Raw genomic sequence first — 16,912 nt, forward strand, 5'->3', positions numbered from 1 at the left:
ACATTCATCTGACCAAATGAATCGTTGATTCTTTTGTGTCAGTTGAGTAATATGTTTAGCTATTTTCGAAAATCCCTCGATAAAACGTCGATAATATCCCGCTAAACCCATGAAGCTACGGATCTCAGGAACATTCGTAGGTCTCGGCCAATTCAATACAGCTTCGACCTTCGCAGGATCAACAGATATGCCATGTCTCGAAATGACGTGGCCCAGAAATACCACTTTGTCCATCCAGAATTCACATTTGGACAATTTGGCATATAAATGACTAGTACGAAGAGTTTGAAGTACCAGTATCAGATGTTCAGCATGCTCCTTCTTCGATTTCGAATACACCAGAATATCATCAATAAAGACGATAACGAATCGGTCAAGATAATCTCGGAAGAACCGATTCATTAAATCCATAAAGATAGCAGGAGCATTCGTGAGACCAAAAGGCATAACCAAGAATTCATAGTGGCCATACCTCGTACGAAAAGCAGTTTTGGGCACATCTTCGTCTCGAACTCGTACTTGATGATACCCAGAACGAAGATCAATCTTCGAGTATACAGAAGTACCCTGAAGCTGATCAAATAAATCATCAATACGAGGAAGTGGGTACTTGTTCTTCACAGTAGCCCAATTCAATTGCCTATAATCAATACACATTCGCATAGTACCATCTTTCTTCCGAACAAATAAAACTGGAGCTCCCCAAGGCGATACACTCGGTCGAATATATCCCTTATCGAGAAGATCCTGTAATTGTTCTTTCAATTCTTTCAATTCCAATCTCAGCGGCTTCCCACCAAGATTTAGCTCGGTCCTTCAACTGATAAAGAGCAAGTTTCAGTCTCCGAGCCTTGGAATATTCCACAATATTAAACAAGTGCTCGATATCCTTCAGCCAGGCCTCAGCTCTTTCAGCACTCTCAGTGCCAAAGAACCTCGGTGGTTTCAAATCCTGGAATCGAGCCATCACCACCTCCATGGACAATCCTTCAAATTGCCCAACAATCCTCTCAGTACTGCTACTCGCAGTCTCATTTGTGGGATCCATCTACAAATCAAAAGATGAATATCACAATTTCATAATCTCATCATCTCATATCGTCAATCTTATCAAATACTTACTCAATTCAAATCAGATAAGAGCAAGTAATACAAATAATTCAAACACATACGCACAATTCATTTGTGCCTATTACGTGTGCACAAGACTCAATCGAGCATTACCAGCTATGCTCTGATACCATCTAGTGTGGGGTCCTTAGCTCCTAATCGTTATTACAATGCAATCTGATTAGGGTTAACTAATTACAGCGGAAAACGAGTTTAAATTTTCTTTACAATGAGCCCAAATCATTTTATTTGAATACTAAAAATAGTATTTCATCTCAAATCATAAAACATGCCCACACGTAATCAAAGCCAATCACATACAAACAACTCATATCCTCGGGACATGCCCCGGTATATAGATACATATACATATATACTGGGAACAAAACATAAACCTCAACTCAAACTGTGACTCCCTCCAGAAGCACCCTCTCCGGTCTCCTGATATCCTGGAGTACCTGCCATTGTCCACACACAAAGACAACAAAAGCCCCCCTTGGGGGTGAGCAAAGCTCCGTATGGAACAACCAATCATATATACCACAAGTATCTAAACAATGATATATGGTATGCAATGCATGTATGTCGTGGAGGTATCAGGTCGAATGCCCATCCACTGAGCACATGTCAGAATCAATCGAATCGCTATCAAATCAATGCTCAAGCTGGCACACCGGCCAATATGGGATACTCGTATGAAAGCGTCGGCAAAGCGCCGTCAAATCCCAAATCTCATATCCAATCATATGGGGCCACAATTGTCTATGCTTTACGGGTCATATAATACCGGCATAGCGATTGTGTTCACAAACCCCGGAATCCAATCCAATTATATCAGGGTATCCAAGGATCATAGCTCAACGTGCATGTCATGTATCGATGTATGCATAAAATGATGTGTGTTAACAAAACATTTATTTTATACATCGATATCTCAATCTCAATGTCATGTATGCCACGTCAATCAACAAATAAGGCATATAGACACATAATCTCATTCCAACCAATCAAATCAATTCGACATATATCATATAATACAGATACCTGTCGTATATTACCCGGTCGCAACATACCTCAATTCTTCGTTTCCAGTTGATGTAGCCTGAAGATATTGATATTACACTTTATCTACATCAATAACATACTCATTTCAATCAATAACATGATCCAAAATTATTAATATGAGTTTCAAATATCTTTTAAAACTTCAAAAATTCATATCAAATCAAATTTATATCATAATTCAATTCCGACTTCGAATATAAGTTTCTTGTCGGTTATTCTACTACATATCAGAAATTCAACTTCAAATACATGCTATTCCAGCACTTTGATATTTCGAGCTGCTGGAACTAGAAGAAAATTACCTCAGTCAGAAGCTCTTGACGCGACGATCACAAATATATAATTTGTTTCGCGTTTAGACAGCGTTTCGAAGTGATTTCGGATGAAAGAAATCAAGATTTCTCGTACTCTCTCAAAGCTTCAGAGGAGAAGATGAAGAAGGAAATGAATGAAAATCTCATTCTTATCTTTACCGCCTTCGCGCTCGGGCGGTAGAATTCTCGCGCCCGAGCGCGAGACATTCTGCCCCCGGATTTTACTTGTGCCGCGCTCGGGCGGTCAAAAATTACCGCTCGGGCGCGGTGTGTTCTGCCCGAACACTAAAATTTCTACCTTGGCGCTCGGGCGGTCACTTTCTACCGCCCGGGCGCCACATCTTCTGTACAAATATTTATGTTTGTACTATATTGGCGTCCGGCTTCTCCACTCGAGCTCTTACAACGTCAACTCATATTCAATATTCATTTTCTCAATTTCATTGTCATGATATACATCAATTACATAATCACATATCAAATTCCTGAATTATCGATAATCATATGAGATTTACGATAATACGATACACGGTCCTTACATAATGATTCATAAAATTACTTAAAAAAATTCATAATATTTGGTAACTTTATTGTATTTGGGGGAAACTTTATTATGCTCGCTTTTGTGATTTTCAATATATTTTTTAAATTAACTATTTGGAAACTTAAAATACAATATAAAAATTTCGGAATCTAAGAATTCTTGAATTTTTTAATCCATTTGTTATTTTTAAAAGTTTTATCACAATATATTTAATAAATTGTTATTTATATGAGATTTTATTATTATAATGTGAGATTTTATATTTTATATATCATAAGATTTTGAGAAATAAAATTTTGTATTAAATTTTTTTGAGGTAAGAGCAAATAGAGTTTGGGAAATTGTGATATAAAATAATCTTTTAAATATTTTTGGATAATATTTAAAAAAAAATAATAATCCAAAACCCTTGCCTAGAACTCCAAGACTCGAGCACAATTAACAAAGAGCAGCCAAGCCCCCTTGTCTCGGTCTCCTCCATTTCCAGCATAGAGTAAGTATTTAAGTGAGCATTCCCATTTACGTAATTCGAGTTTCATGGATTTCTATTTGTTTTTGTGTGAATGTCTCAGGTATTTGTTGAATTGACCCAATGAAAAATATTATTCAAGTGATTGAATGGTAAAAAATCGAACTTTGAAGCTTTGGTGTTCAGGAAATGGGATTTCGGGCTTTTCGGTTTTACCAATATTTATAACCGGGTGATGCCAGAATGCATTTTTACATTATATAATCACATGCAACAAGTTCCAACCTTTTATGAAAAATGGAACTTTTAATTTTTGAATCGACACTTTCGTGAACGTCCAACAGGAATTTGATCCCGGACATTTGTGTTGAAACATGGTTTTTGGACTTGTCAGTTTTAGTCACATTTATGCAAAATACTACTTTCCATTTTCGTTGCTTAGACTGCATAATTACTTTAAATATGAATTGTATGTTGCATTCTTGTTGTCAATCAGGTATGGTTGGTTTGAGTGATTTGATTTTTTTGGTGACTCTGTTCATGTTTTTGGGATCAGCTTGATATAAACCTGTATAAATTACCAAACTGTATATTCTGGGTGTCTTCTTACTTTGGGATCAGCTTGATATAAACCTGTATAAATTACCAAACTGTATCCGTCCCGGCCAACCACCGATATTCTTCTGAAAATCTTTAATTATAAACCAGACAAAATTACACAATTAATCATTTAGTCACTCAAAATATATCATTTATGCATCCAAAATCATTTAATTAAAATATTTTAGCAATTTATTAATTTTCATGCATGCGGTCTACATGGAATTATTTTTGGGCGTTACAAGACAATTCTACTATCTTTACTTAATTTGTTGTTAAGCTAACATCCACATCTTCCATTACATAGAATTAACTTATAAACTCCTTTATAAGTAATTTGTTTGATATCCATCAAATTATAGTCGTCAAATTCAAATAATTGAATTTGACTATCTCAACGGGAACACAGAATCCAATACTTGTGTGACCATCAATGGTTCAGGGATACAACTAGCCGTTGGTTCACAACTTCATGTGATTCAGAAAAAAAATTATTCTTATTCGCCCTAATTAATCCATTCTTTTCATCAACCCTTGATCAAGAATGTCAGAACTCAAGTCTGATTGTTTACCCATCGGATCATGGTAAGAGAGTCTAGTAGCATCGTCCCATGATCCCCTAGATATCACTGTAGTATTTGCAAAAACCTTAAGTTATTGTTAACTTACCAATACGATTTCTTAAACCCCTATATCCCGATCAAATCTGCAACTATTAGTATATCGAGAGTTGCAAATAAATTCGATAACGATGTGATATATGATCTTTGATTAATAACAGTAACATGGTATCTGCAACTGAGCAAACACATTTCCAAAATGCACACGGCTTAATCTGGCCAGAGATTCCTTGCACAATTAACTTATTAGATCACATATGATATCTTTACCTGTAGGCGAGTAGTGAATCCTCGACTACAATGCATCGACACATACGTATTTCGAAACTACATCTAATATCGCCACCTGATGACCCTCAATGGAGTCGGTAAACAGATCAAAGTACATGCTAGTACGTAGAGCTTTTACGTTGTCCCGAATCAAAGGACTAAGAGTGTACAACCATGACCGCAGACTTTTCCTATCGATAAGTGATAATCACTTGGAAAGTTCGATGGAAGGTTGTTCAGTGAATCATCAAATGATTACTCATCTGTATGACTGGACATCTCCATGCCCTTAACAATGAAACATGACGTTTACATCACATATGCTAGTCTCAAACTCAAGCGACATTTATCCTTATTTTAGGCGGTTGAATCCACTAAGAGTCTGTTTAGAATATACAGTACACTTCCTAATGAGTTTCATTATCTTACGTGGAGAGGCAAGCCTCATGATACCTATGGCATATTCAAGGACATTATCAATGCAGTTTGCATGAGTATACAAATAAAGTAAATGACATAATTGGATAAAATCGTAAAATATTATTAAAAATAAAGATTGTTTTTACACGAGAGTCCATAAAGCCCAAGCCCCGAGTTTACTCGCTGGGCTCCTACTCTAAAACAATTTATCTTTTTACTTAGAAATTTGTTTACCACCTCCATGTGGAAGTGTGAGTTTGTTATGTGCTTGATATGGTCTTTTTATGAATCTATAAAATTTAGTAGGATGAATTTGAGGAGTTTTGTATTATTTCTCTTTTCCCCAGCGACACAAACTCTTCTTTTTGCCGTTTGGTTAAATCTTTCTTTCTCTGGAATAATGCATGTTTAAGCACATAATAACTGATCCTAGAATCGTATTTTTGCAATTTTTTTACAATTCTGTTGTGTTGATTCTTGTAGGAAATTCTAGGAGTGTTAAAAGAAGATGAATCATTGTGCACATCAATGTAGTAATGCTCTATGTAACCTAGTTCAAGCCAATCCATGTATACCCGTAAGAGAGCTTTCCCCCCACCTTTTCACCCAGACAAAAGTAGCATTAAAGAAGAGTTCAACAAGTCTCTACCTGTCATCTCGCCACTTGACGGTAAATTCTGCACTAACTGAGGCTACTGGTATAAAAAATGGTGATGGTTCATCAAATGGAGGGGTTCTTGAAGATAAAAAAGGTGTGGGTAAAAGAACAGATATAAAGAAGATCCTTATCTTGGGAGCAGGGCCTATTGTGATAGGGCAGGCTTGCGAGTTTGATTACTCAGGTACACAAGCCTGCAAGGCTCTTAGAGAAGAGGGATATGAGGTTATCCTTATTAATTCAAATCCGGCCACTATAATGACGGACCCTGAAATGGCAGATAGGACTTACATCGAGCCATTGACACCAGACTTGGTGGAGCAAGTGCTAGAAAAGGAGAGACCTGATGCTTTGTTGCCCACTATGGGTGGTCAGACGGCACTTAATCTTGCTGTGGCATTGGCAGAGAGTGGTGCACTTGAGAAATATGGTGTGGAGTTAATTGGTGCAAAGCTTGATGCAATCAAGAAGGCAGAGGATAGGGATTTGTTTAAGCAGGCTATGAAGAATATTGGACTTAAGATGCCTCCTTCAGGGATTGGAACTACACTTGAGGAATGCTTCGAAATTGCCAACTTGATTGGGGAGTTCCCCTTGATTATCCGTCCTGCTTTCACATTAGGTGGGACAGGGGGTGGGATTGCTTATAATAGGGAGGAATTCGAGGCCATATGTAAGTCAGGGCTTGCTGCTAGCGTGACATCTCAGGTTTTGGTTGAGAAGTCCTTGTTGGGGTGGAAAGAGTACGAGCTTGAGGTTATGAGAGATTTAGCAGATAATGTGGTGATTATTTGCTCGATTGAAAATATCGATCCAATGGGAGTTCACACTGGGGACTCCATCACTGTGGCCCCCGCACAAACCTTGACAGATAAGGAGTACCAGCGACTCAGAGATTATTCTATTGCTATTATTAGGGAAATTGGAGTTGAATGTGGAGGTTCAAATGTTCAATTTGCTGTTAATCCTGAAGATGGAGAGGTAATGGTGATTGAGATGAATCCTAGAGTTTCAAGATCATCAGCTTTGGCCTCAAAGGCAACTGGTTTCCCAATAGCCAAGATGGCTGCCAAGTTATCAGTCGGATACTCATTGGATCAGATTCCTAATGATATCACAAAGAAAACCCCAGCAAGTTTTGAGCCTTCCATAGACTATGTTGTTACTAAGGTGATGCTCATTTCTTCATTGATATCTGGCTCATGCGCTTATTATGGCTTATTGATTTCACTCATTAATTTTAATATCATCTAATTTTTTTGTGCAAATGCAGATACCTAGGTTTGCATTTGAGAAATTTCCTGGATCAGAGCCAATTCTAACAACCCAGATGAAGTCTGTTGGTGAATCCATGGCAGTGGGCCGAACATTCCAAGAATCATTTCAGAAAGCTGTGCGATCACTTGAATGTGGGTATTCTGGATGGGGTTGTGCACAAGTCAAGGAACTTGACTGGGATTGGGAGAAACTAAAATACAATTTACGGGTGCCCAGCCCAGATCGCATCCATTCCATATATGCTGCAATGAAGAGGGGAATGAAGGTGGATGATATCCATGAACTGAGTTACATTGATAAATGGTTCCTCACTCAGCTTAAAGAACTTGTAGATGTGGAACAATATCTTTTGGCTTGGAATTTGTCACAGATGACCGTTGATGACTTTTGGGAAGTGAAGAAAAGAGGGTTTAGTGATAAACAGATTGCTTATGCCATGAAGTCCACTGAGAAAGAAGTTCGATCGAAGAGATTATCTTTTGGAGTTAAACCAGTATATAAAAGAGTTGATACATGTGCCGCAGAGTTTGAAGCTGATACCCCTTACATGTATTCATCCTATGATTTTGAGTGTGAATCAGCTCCCTCTCAAAGGAAAAAGGTTTTGATTTTAGGTGGAGGACCAAATCGGATTGGACAAGGGATTGAGTTTGATTATTGCTGCTGTCATACATCATTTGCCCTTCAGGTTTGTGCATCTTAATTGATTGGTGCTCTGTTTTCCCCCCTTTTACTTCGCAAAAAATGCTTGTTTATGAACTTGTTGAGCTTTAATGTCTTTTTTGGGGGAGAGTGAAGAAATGCCAATTTACAATCGATTGATATTCTAGGAAATTGCTTGTGAAAATATATTCAGGGACATGTATCTTATTGTTAAATTTTCCTTCAATCAGATTGTAGATAGTTTAGCTATTACTTTTCTGTGTTATCTTCTAATCTTGGAATTCATTCTCTGTGTAGGATGCAGGCTATGAAACAATCATGATGAATTCAAACCCAGAAACAGTATCGACAGATTATGACACAAGTGATCGGCTCTACTTCGAACCTCTCACAGTGGAGGATGTTCTGAATGTCATTGACTTGGAAGGGCCTGATGGTATCATTGTCCAATTTGGCGGTCAAACTCCTCTAAAACTGGCTCTTCCTATTGAGCATTATTTAGATGAGCACAGGCCCAGGTCTCGAAGTGGTGCTGGCTTTGTTAGCATCTGGGGCACATCCCCCGATTCTATCGATGCTGCTGAGGATAGGGAGAGATTTAATGCAATTTTGAAGGAATTACAGATAGAGCAGCCAAAAGGAGGAATTGCCAAGAGTGAAAAAGATGCACTAACTATTGCTGCAGACATTGGTTACCCTGTTGTTGTTCGACCTTCCTATGTTTTAGGAGGCAGGGCAATGGAAATTGTTTACAGTGATGAAAAACTTGTAACTTATCTTGAAACTGCTGTTGAGGTGGATCCCGAGCGTCCTGTTCTTGTTGACAAATACTTGTCTGATGCTATAGAGATTGATGTCGATTCACTCACCGACTCACACGGTAACGTAGTGATCGGTGGAATAATGGAGCACATTGAACAGGCTGGAGTCCATTCCGGGGATTCAGCATGCTTGCTTCCCACAAAAACTGTGTCATCTTCATGCTTAAAAACAATTAGGAACTGGACAACAAAATTGGCAAAGCGGTTGAATGTGATTGGATTAATGAACTGTCAGTATGCAATTACGGGTTCAGGGGAAGTTTTCTTGCTCGAGGCTAACCCTCGTGCATCTAGGACAATCCCTTTTGTATCCAAGGCTATCGGTCATCCACTGGCTAAGTATGCTGCTCTAGTTATGTCAGGGAAATCTCTCCAGGACTTGCAGTTCACAAAAGAGGTTATCCCAAAGCACATATCTGTTAAAGAGGCCGTTCTCCCATTCGAGAAATTCCAAGGAGCTGATGTTCTTCTAGGTCCAGAGATGCGTAGTACAGGTGAGGTTATGGGCATCCACTACGAGTACTCAATTGCATTTGCAAAGGCGTTAATAGCTGCTGGACAGAAGCCACCTCTTTCTGGTACCCTCTTTCTCAGCTTAAACGACTTGACCAAGTCCCATCTTGCAACAATTGCCCGAGCCTTTCTTGAACTTGGTTTCAAGATTATTGCAACTTCTGGCACAGCCCATGTCCTTGATTCCGAAGGTTTTCCAGTCGAGCGAGTGTTGAAGATGCACGAGGGACGGCCTCATGCCGGTGATATGATTGCTAACAGGCAAATCCAGATGATGGTGATCACAAGTTCGGGTGACCAACTTGACCAAATTGACGGAAGACAGCTGCGAAGGATGGCTCTGGCTTACAAGATTCCTATAATAACTACTGTTGCTGGAGCTTTGGCCACTGCTGAAGCCATTAAAAGTTTAAAAAGCAGCAAGATTGAGATGTCAGCTCTGCAAGATTACTTCGACACCGACAGTAAAAAAGAGAGAAGCGGAACATTACAGTCAATTTCATCTCCTTCCTAAGAAAGATTACACTTGTTATAAAGTGATATCTTGCCGTCGATTTTACCTTTTCTGTAAGTTCTTGTTGGACTTGTATATCGTCTCTCTCGGCCTCTGGGTGCATAACTATGCCTGCTGTGTTTCCCTGAGCCTATGCTATTTTGCATGTGGATATTTGCGGGAACTTTTAAGTCAATTCTCTTATATTTTGTGATCCAATGAAGTGCCTGTAAATAAATCTGAAGGAGGGAGCTGTTTTATGTTTATTTTACTATATCTTGACATATTGTAAAACTTAAGCCACTTATAGAAACTGTGGTTACATCAATATTTATAACCTTGAAAAGTGAAATCTTTCCAATTTTGTCCTCAACATTCTGTGCAAATAGAAATTTCATTTTATGTACTTACTAATTTTTTAACATATCTCCAAATGTTCTCCACATTTCTGTTCTAATTTCTATAGTTTTAGTAAATAATACATTTACCCACCATTTAAGCATAGAAAATTGTATTTAAAACAATTATTTGAAAAACAAACATATATTTAAACAACAAATAATTTTTATATATTATATACATTTGTACAACGCATATGGGTGCCTTTATAAAAACTAGTTGATGTGGCAATGCGTTGTACGAATGTATAACGCCCACTCACAGGAGAGAGGGTATGGGGCGTTCAAAGTTGAACGCCTCTGTGTCAGTTTATTTTTTTAAAAAAATTGGACAATTAGCAACGGTTTTTGAAAAACCGTCGCTATGAAACCGTCGCTGATTTGCTGACACGCGGGCCCCACGTGTTTTGAATTATTTTAATTATATTTTCCACAAACCGTCGCTAAACGTTGTTTCCTTATTTAATGTTATTTAATGTATTGTTTAAAGTAGCCGTTGGAATATAGCCGTTGCAAAGTAGCCGTTGGAATATAGCCGTTGCAAATTTCAATATACATAGACACCTTGTACTATACAATTCTTCATTCTACAAACATACCATTTGGCAAACACATACACTTGAATTTGTTTACTCCAAAATGTCTCAATATTCCAGTAGTTCAACCTCTAGCTCGACAAGTGAAAACGAAGTCCAAGTTGAAGTTGATGACGAAGATTATGATCTGGGGAAAGAGCTAATGTCATTGATACTTCAACAAAGTCGACAAATAGTTGAAGCATATCAAAGTAATAACGTGATGCGGCGAAGAAGAAGGTTCATCCAAAGAAATCGTGAAGCCGGGCATGCGAGGCTCTTCAATGATTATTTCTCCACAAACCCAGTGTATCCAGATCAAATATTTCGAAGACGATTTCACATGCGAAGAGAGTTATTCTTTCGAATAGTGAATGCACTTGATGATCGTTCACCGTATTTTCAGTAAAGGGACGATGCTGCGAGAAGAAATGGCTTGTCACCACTACAAAAATGCACGGCTGCAATTCGTCAATTGGCGTATGGAGTCCCGGCCGACCATCTTGACGAGTACCTACGCATGGGTGAATCAACTGCCATCAAGTGTCTTTTCAAGTTCTGCAGATATGTGGTTGAACTATTTAGTGATCGATATTTGAGAAGGCCAAATGCAGATGATGTTCAACGTCTTCTTCAAATGCATGATGAAAGGCACGAGTTCCCTGGAATGTTGGGCAGTCTTGATTGCATGCACTGGGAATGGAAAAATTGCCCAGTTGCTTGGAAAGGCCAGTTTACAAGAGGCCATGGGTCACCGACAATCGTGCTTGAAGCGGTCGCGTCTCAAGACTTGTGGATATGACATGCATTCTTTGGTGTCGCCGGTTCACATAATGATCTTAACGTGTTGTACGAATCTCTCATATTCAATAACGTCTTGCAAGGAAATGCACCAGAGATTAATTTCATGGTTAACGAGACTCAATATACGAAGGGGTATTATTTAACAGATGAAATATATCCGGAATGGGCCACTTTCGTTAAGGCTTTTCCTTGCCCGGAGGATCCAAAGAGGAGGCTTTTTAAAGAAAGACAAGAGTCTGCAAGAAAAGATGTTGAACGAGCATTTGGGGTGCTCCAAGCTCGATGGGCAATTGTCAGAGGTCCAGCTCGTTATTGATACAGAAAAAAGTTAAAATATATTATGTTAGCATGCATTATTTTACATAACATGATTGTCGAAGATGAGGGGGTTCACGTGACAAATTGGTACAACGATGAAGGTGACGAACCTGCACAACCCGTCCAGGGCTCAAACCGAGGATTTCATGAATATCTCCGAACAAATTCCGAAATACGTGACACTCATGTGCATCACCAACTTCGTGCCGACTTAGTTGAACATATTTGGTCACAATACAACAACAATCCTTGAATTAGTATTTTGCATCTTCTCTTAAGTTTAATTTTTTTTTTATTTTTATGCAAGTGTTATTTATTGTTATATGTTGTACCGTTTTATTTTAGGTTTATAATAAATTTTTAATTTTAAATAAGTGACACTCATAAAATTAAATTATTTTACGTACTAAATATATAAAAACATATTATTATTATTAATATAAAATAATAATAATTTAAATTTCTTAAACAATTTGAAATTGAATTTATTTAATTTAAAGTAAGAATAAGATGAATGAGTGGACAGCGGGACCTACAAATAATGAGTGTGAATGTTAAAATGAATGTGGGAGAATAAATGTGTTAATGTAATGTGTATGTGGCATGTGGACCCTACGATTTTTGATGAGGTGGTGTTGTTATAACACCCACCAATGCGGGTGCTCTAAGCAACGTGTGTACAATACCATTAACTTTGGACTAAAGTTATCCATACATTTATAGCTTCTTTATATTATAAAATTTTGAATTACCATAAAAATACAAAGAGTAGGTCTTTCGTGACACGGTCTCACGAATCTTTATCTGTGAGACGGGTCAATCCTATCGATATTCACAATAAAAAGTAATACTCTTAACATAAAAAGTAATACTTTTCATGGATGACCCAAATAAGAGATCCGTCTCACAAAATACGACCCGTGAGACCGTCTCACACAAATTTTTACCAAATATAAATGGAAACTTTTACATGTCAACAACTTAAAATAATTTTTTTAATATTTTAAAAATGTTTCATAAGTTTTTATTATATATGAATAAAATATAAAATAACAAACAATAAAAAATATATGTCTATTAATTATTAAAAACCTTTTTATTATCCTTTTATATAAAAATTCGATGTATTATAATATTTCAATTTTTAATTTAATTAAATTATTATTTTAACATGTTTAAAAATGCAACACGCCAATTGTTTACCACCTAAATAAAATATAATCAAATTTATAACAAGCTATGAAAATTAGCTGGTTATTGTACACAAGTTTATTTTCAATAATCAAAATAACCAAACTAAATAATTAAAATATGTATAACATAAATATTCTTTCTAAAATTTTGATATATTTGGCATAATAAAATCTTAGAAAAAATAAAGAACTAAAATAAATTAAAGTATATTATAAAATTAATTAGTGATCATTATATTAAATTAAATAAACCAAATTTAAAATATAAATTGGTTCAATAAACTATTGAGATTAAATAAAATTTTATCTCCTATCAAAATTTAAGATGGATTTTAAATTAGGTTAATTGAAAAATCATAAACTTTTGGTTACCATTATCCTAAGATTAATCAGTATACTAGTTAATCAATATGGAAAAGAATTTATGGTAGGTTTTAAAAATTAACTAGAGGGTAATCTTGGTAATTATATTTAGATAAAAATTAAATTGGAGTATGATTAACAAATTATGGATTTCAAACAACGCTATCTTAATTCAAGTGTGCATAAATGATTAAATGTTCAAGTATTGTTTTTTTCCACACGAATCTTTATCTATGAGACATGTCAACCCTATCGATATTCACAATAAAAAGTATTACTCTTAGCATAAAAAGTAATATTTTTTCATGGATGACCCAAATAAGATATCCGTCATACAAAATACGACATGTGAGACCATCTCACACAAGTTTTTGCATTCTTTCACTGAGTCAGGGTGAAGTTTGTTACAATTAGTTTATTATTTCTCGAACTCGAAACTTGAATGTCAGATGAGCTATATGTTGTGGGCGACACGAGCTGCCACTTATGCTTACCAAGTGGTATATTTTCATCACGGAGCATTCAGTTGAGGTGTCTAAAGTAAACATGAAAAGTTTAATACACTCTCGCACGCTTGATATATCTTCTTTGTTAGGCATCTTTCTTCTATCATCTTGAGGTTTTTAACAAAAAAATTGGAAAACATTCTAGAAAATAAAATAGTAGTAGTAATATAATGCTTAGAAAAATTTAGGGTAGTTGACACAGCTTTGTTTAAATTAATATAATTAATTTATACTAAAAGTTTAATAATTTAAATATACAAAAATTTCTAATTGGATAAATTAATATTAAATATATTATTATTATTATTATTATTTTGATGATGATTTAATATCATATAATTTTCGACAATATTTCGATTTGAATGTGAAATATATTAATTCCCCTTTTAATGTGTGATCTAAACTAGCAGACACCACAATTATGTAGCCCTTGTAAGGCTATGCCATCCTAACGTGCTGCTAAATGGATGGATTTTATCAACGTCCATGAATGATAAATCATAGATCGAACCGCCGAATCGAAAAAATTGGGTGCTATCATAAAACAGTGCATAAAATATAAGTTTATTAAAAAATTTCGTATTTAATATCTTACGACCCAAATTAAAGTGAAGACAAATTATTATCGAACGTATATATTAGGAAGAAATTAACATAAATTAAAAATGTTGAATCATCTTAAATAATTATTAATATTTTTCTTTAAAACAGCAAACAAAAGGCTTCACCTCTCGTTTTTCTTGCTTTGTACGTATCATTCAGTCCTCTTGTTTTATATGATTGATATACGTCTTGTATTCTCATGCAAACGAAGAGAACATCCGATCATATATTTGAACTTTAAGACAACATTACAAAGAAACAAGAACTGATGCAATTTCCTGTCTCAGTCACTTAATTCTCTTGAAACATAAAGAACTTGAAAAAAAAATGTATTTTTAATTATTAGATGCTGCAAATAATAAATTAATCTTCATGATGCATCCTTTTGAAGATGAAGCAGAGGTGGGAATTACACCTTCTTGAAATGCTCATGGATGATATGGAGGGAGTGGTGGGAAATGGCCAAACTTGGGGTGTTTGAAGTACTTTGGAGGTAGCTGTGGAAGAGGAGGACAAGGTTTCTTGATCACTGGTGGATAATATGGAGTTGGAGGTGGCAGAGGCTTCGTCACCACCGGTGGCTCAGGTTTAGGCTTGTAAACTGGTTGCTTGTAAACCGGTGGCTCGGGTTTGGGCTTGTAGATAGGAACTGGTGGCTCGGGTTTGGGCTTGTAGATAGGAACTGGTGGGGGAAGAGGTTTGTAAACTGGTGGCTTGGGTTTAGGTTTGTAGACTGGAGGCTCTGGCTTGGAGATTGGTGGACATGGTATTTTCGGAGGTTTGCGGACAGGTGGTTTCGGCTTGTAAATGGGAACAGGAGGCTTATAGACTGGCGGTTTGGGCTTGTAAACTGGAACAGGTGACTTGTATACAGGTGATTCCGGCTTGTAAACTGGTGGTTTAGGCTTGTAAACCGGAACAGGTGGCTTATATACAGGTGGTTCTGGCTTGTGGACTGGTGGTTCAGGCTTGTAAATCGGAACCGGCGGGCTGTAGACTGATGGATTCGGCTTGTAAACAGGGACCGGTGACTGGTAGGCGGGTGTTGGGGGAGGAAGGAACCAATGGAAATGCTTCTTCCAAGGATCAAATGGGAAAGGAGGGAGCTTGAAAATCGGCCAAAAGAATTTAGAAGTGCACAATATAGCTGAAAATTTGAGATTCTTGCTTGGGCTAAAGGTGTATATGCCTTTGGTTTGAGATTTGAACACAATCTTAGCTGCCTCTAGGCTATCACGGGCAGGACAAGCAGCCGCGCATAGCATTTTTCTTTGAGTTTTTGTCCATCTTCAACTATCGTTTCCGGGATCGAGACCTTGAATTTCCCTTCATCGTCGAGCTCCCCGATGCCGATTCTTTTGATCTTTCCATCTTTGAGCTTGCAGTCCATGCTTACACGAAGCCCTTAATTCATACAAAAGAGTGAAAAAGGTATAAGAACGTGAACATCCAAATAATGTCCAAGAAACATAGATTAAATTATACTAGTTGAAATTTTAAGTTTCTTGATTATTCTATCAGTAAGTAGGAAGGTAAATGTCGTGTGTCATCATTTATATTAAAGTCAAGATACATCATATTAATGGCTTAAATTTATCCCACGAATTTTATTTTAAATCACAATGTAATGATATTTTAGTTAAAAACAGACAACGATGTCGTGCTCTTTTCACTTCTCACAAAATGTCACTTGTTATTTGCAATCGGTTTATTACCTGAAAATGCCTGGTTGGTTCTAAAGTGATTCTCCTCACAATCTACACACTCTCCGGTCCCGGCGACCTTCACCGTATTGTCGGGATCAGCATTACAGAAACTAACTGCAAATAGTAATGACAGAACAAAGAAACCTCCCCAAAGGGAATGAACCCTCATTTTACCCCACTGAGCTTTTAACTCTTCAACCAATTACTCAAGAATTAACCAGAAAACAAAAGGGCATTAGCCCAAATTAAGATCCTATATCAGAAACTATATGTATCTCTATATTTATACATATGTTTTTGATTCTTGAATGAGTTGAAAGGGGATCGATTAAGGTGCCCGAAAGCGCAACGGAAGTTTAAAATATTGATTTTCAAGAGCAAAAATTTCGGCCACCTTGTACTAGTGTGTAGCAAATACAAAACACAAAAATGACATTCATAATGTGTTTAGAAATGTACCTATCAATCACAGAGGATTGATGATGGCTCCAACTTAGTTGTCAAGCAACCAAGCTCTTCAATGGCAAGACAATCTTCAAGCTTCCCTTTGAGCCCACCTTGCTCAAATATTAAGCCCACCACCAACTAGCTAGAACCACTCTAATTTT

The 16,912-nt window shown here is 36.8% G+C and overlaps 1 protein-coding gene and 1 pseudogene across 2 annotated transcripts; one reads left to right on the forward strand and one right to left on the reverse strand.

Moving 5' to 3' along the window:
* Nucleotides 1-3,416: 3,416 nt before the first annotated feature.
* On the forward strand, nucleotides 3,417-10,104 carry LOC142542053 (carbamoyl phosphate synthase arginine-specific large chain, chloroplastic-like). 2 transcript variants are annotated; one of them, XM_075648504.1, is made up of 4 exons: nucleotides 3,417-3,526; nucleotides 5,896-7,240; nucleotides 7,344-8,036; nucleotides 8,309-10,104. In XM_075648504.1, the coding sequence occupies exons 2-4, from the start codon at nucleotides 5,921-5,923 to the stop codon at nucleotides 9,857-9,859; spliced, it is 3,564 nt and encodes a 1,187-aa protein (XP_075504619.1). In that variant the 5' UTR covers nucleotides 3,417-3,526; nucleotides 5,896-5,920; the 3' UTR covers nucleotides 9,860-10,104. The 2 variants fall into 2 exon arrangements, with proteins under 2 accessions (XP_075504619.1, XP_075504622.1); XM_075648507.1 differs by having other exon boundaries at nucleotides 3,421-3,538.
* A 4,635-nt stretch (nucleotides 10,105-14,739) lies between these two features.
* LOC142518152 (uncharacterized) lies at nucleotides 14,740-16,603 on the reverse strand (annotated as a pseudogene).
* Between the last annotated feature and the right edge of the window lie 309 nt (nucleotides 16,604-16,912).

This window comes from Primulina tabacum, chromosome 1, assembly GCF_025594145.1.
Source record: "Primulina tabacum isolate GXHZ01 chromosome 1, ASM2559414v2, whole genome shotgun sequence".
NCBI lineage: Eukaryota > Viridiplantae > Streptophyta > Magnoliopsida > Lamiales > Gesneriaceae > Primulina > Primulina tabacum.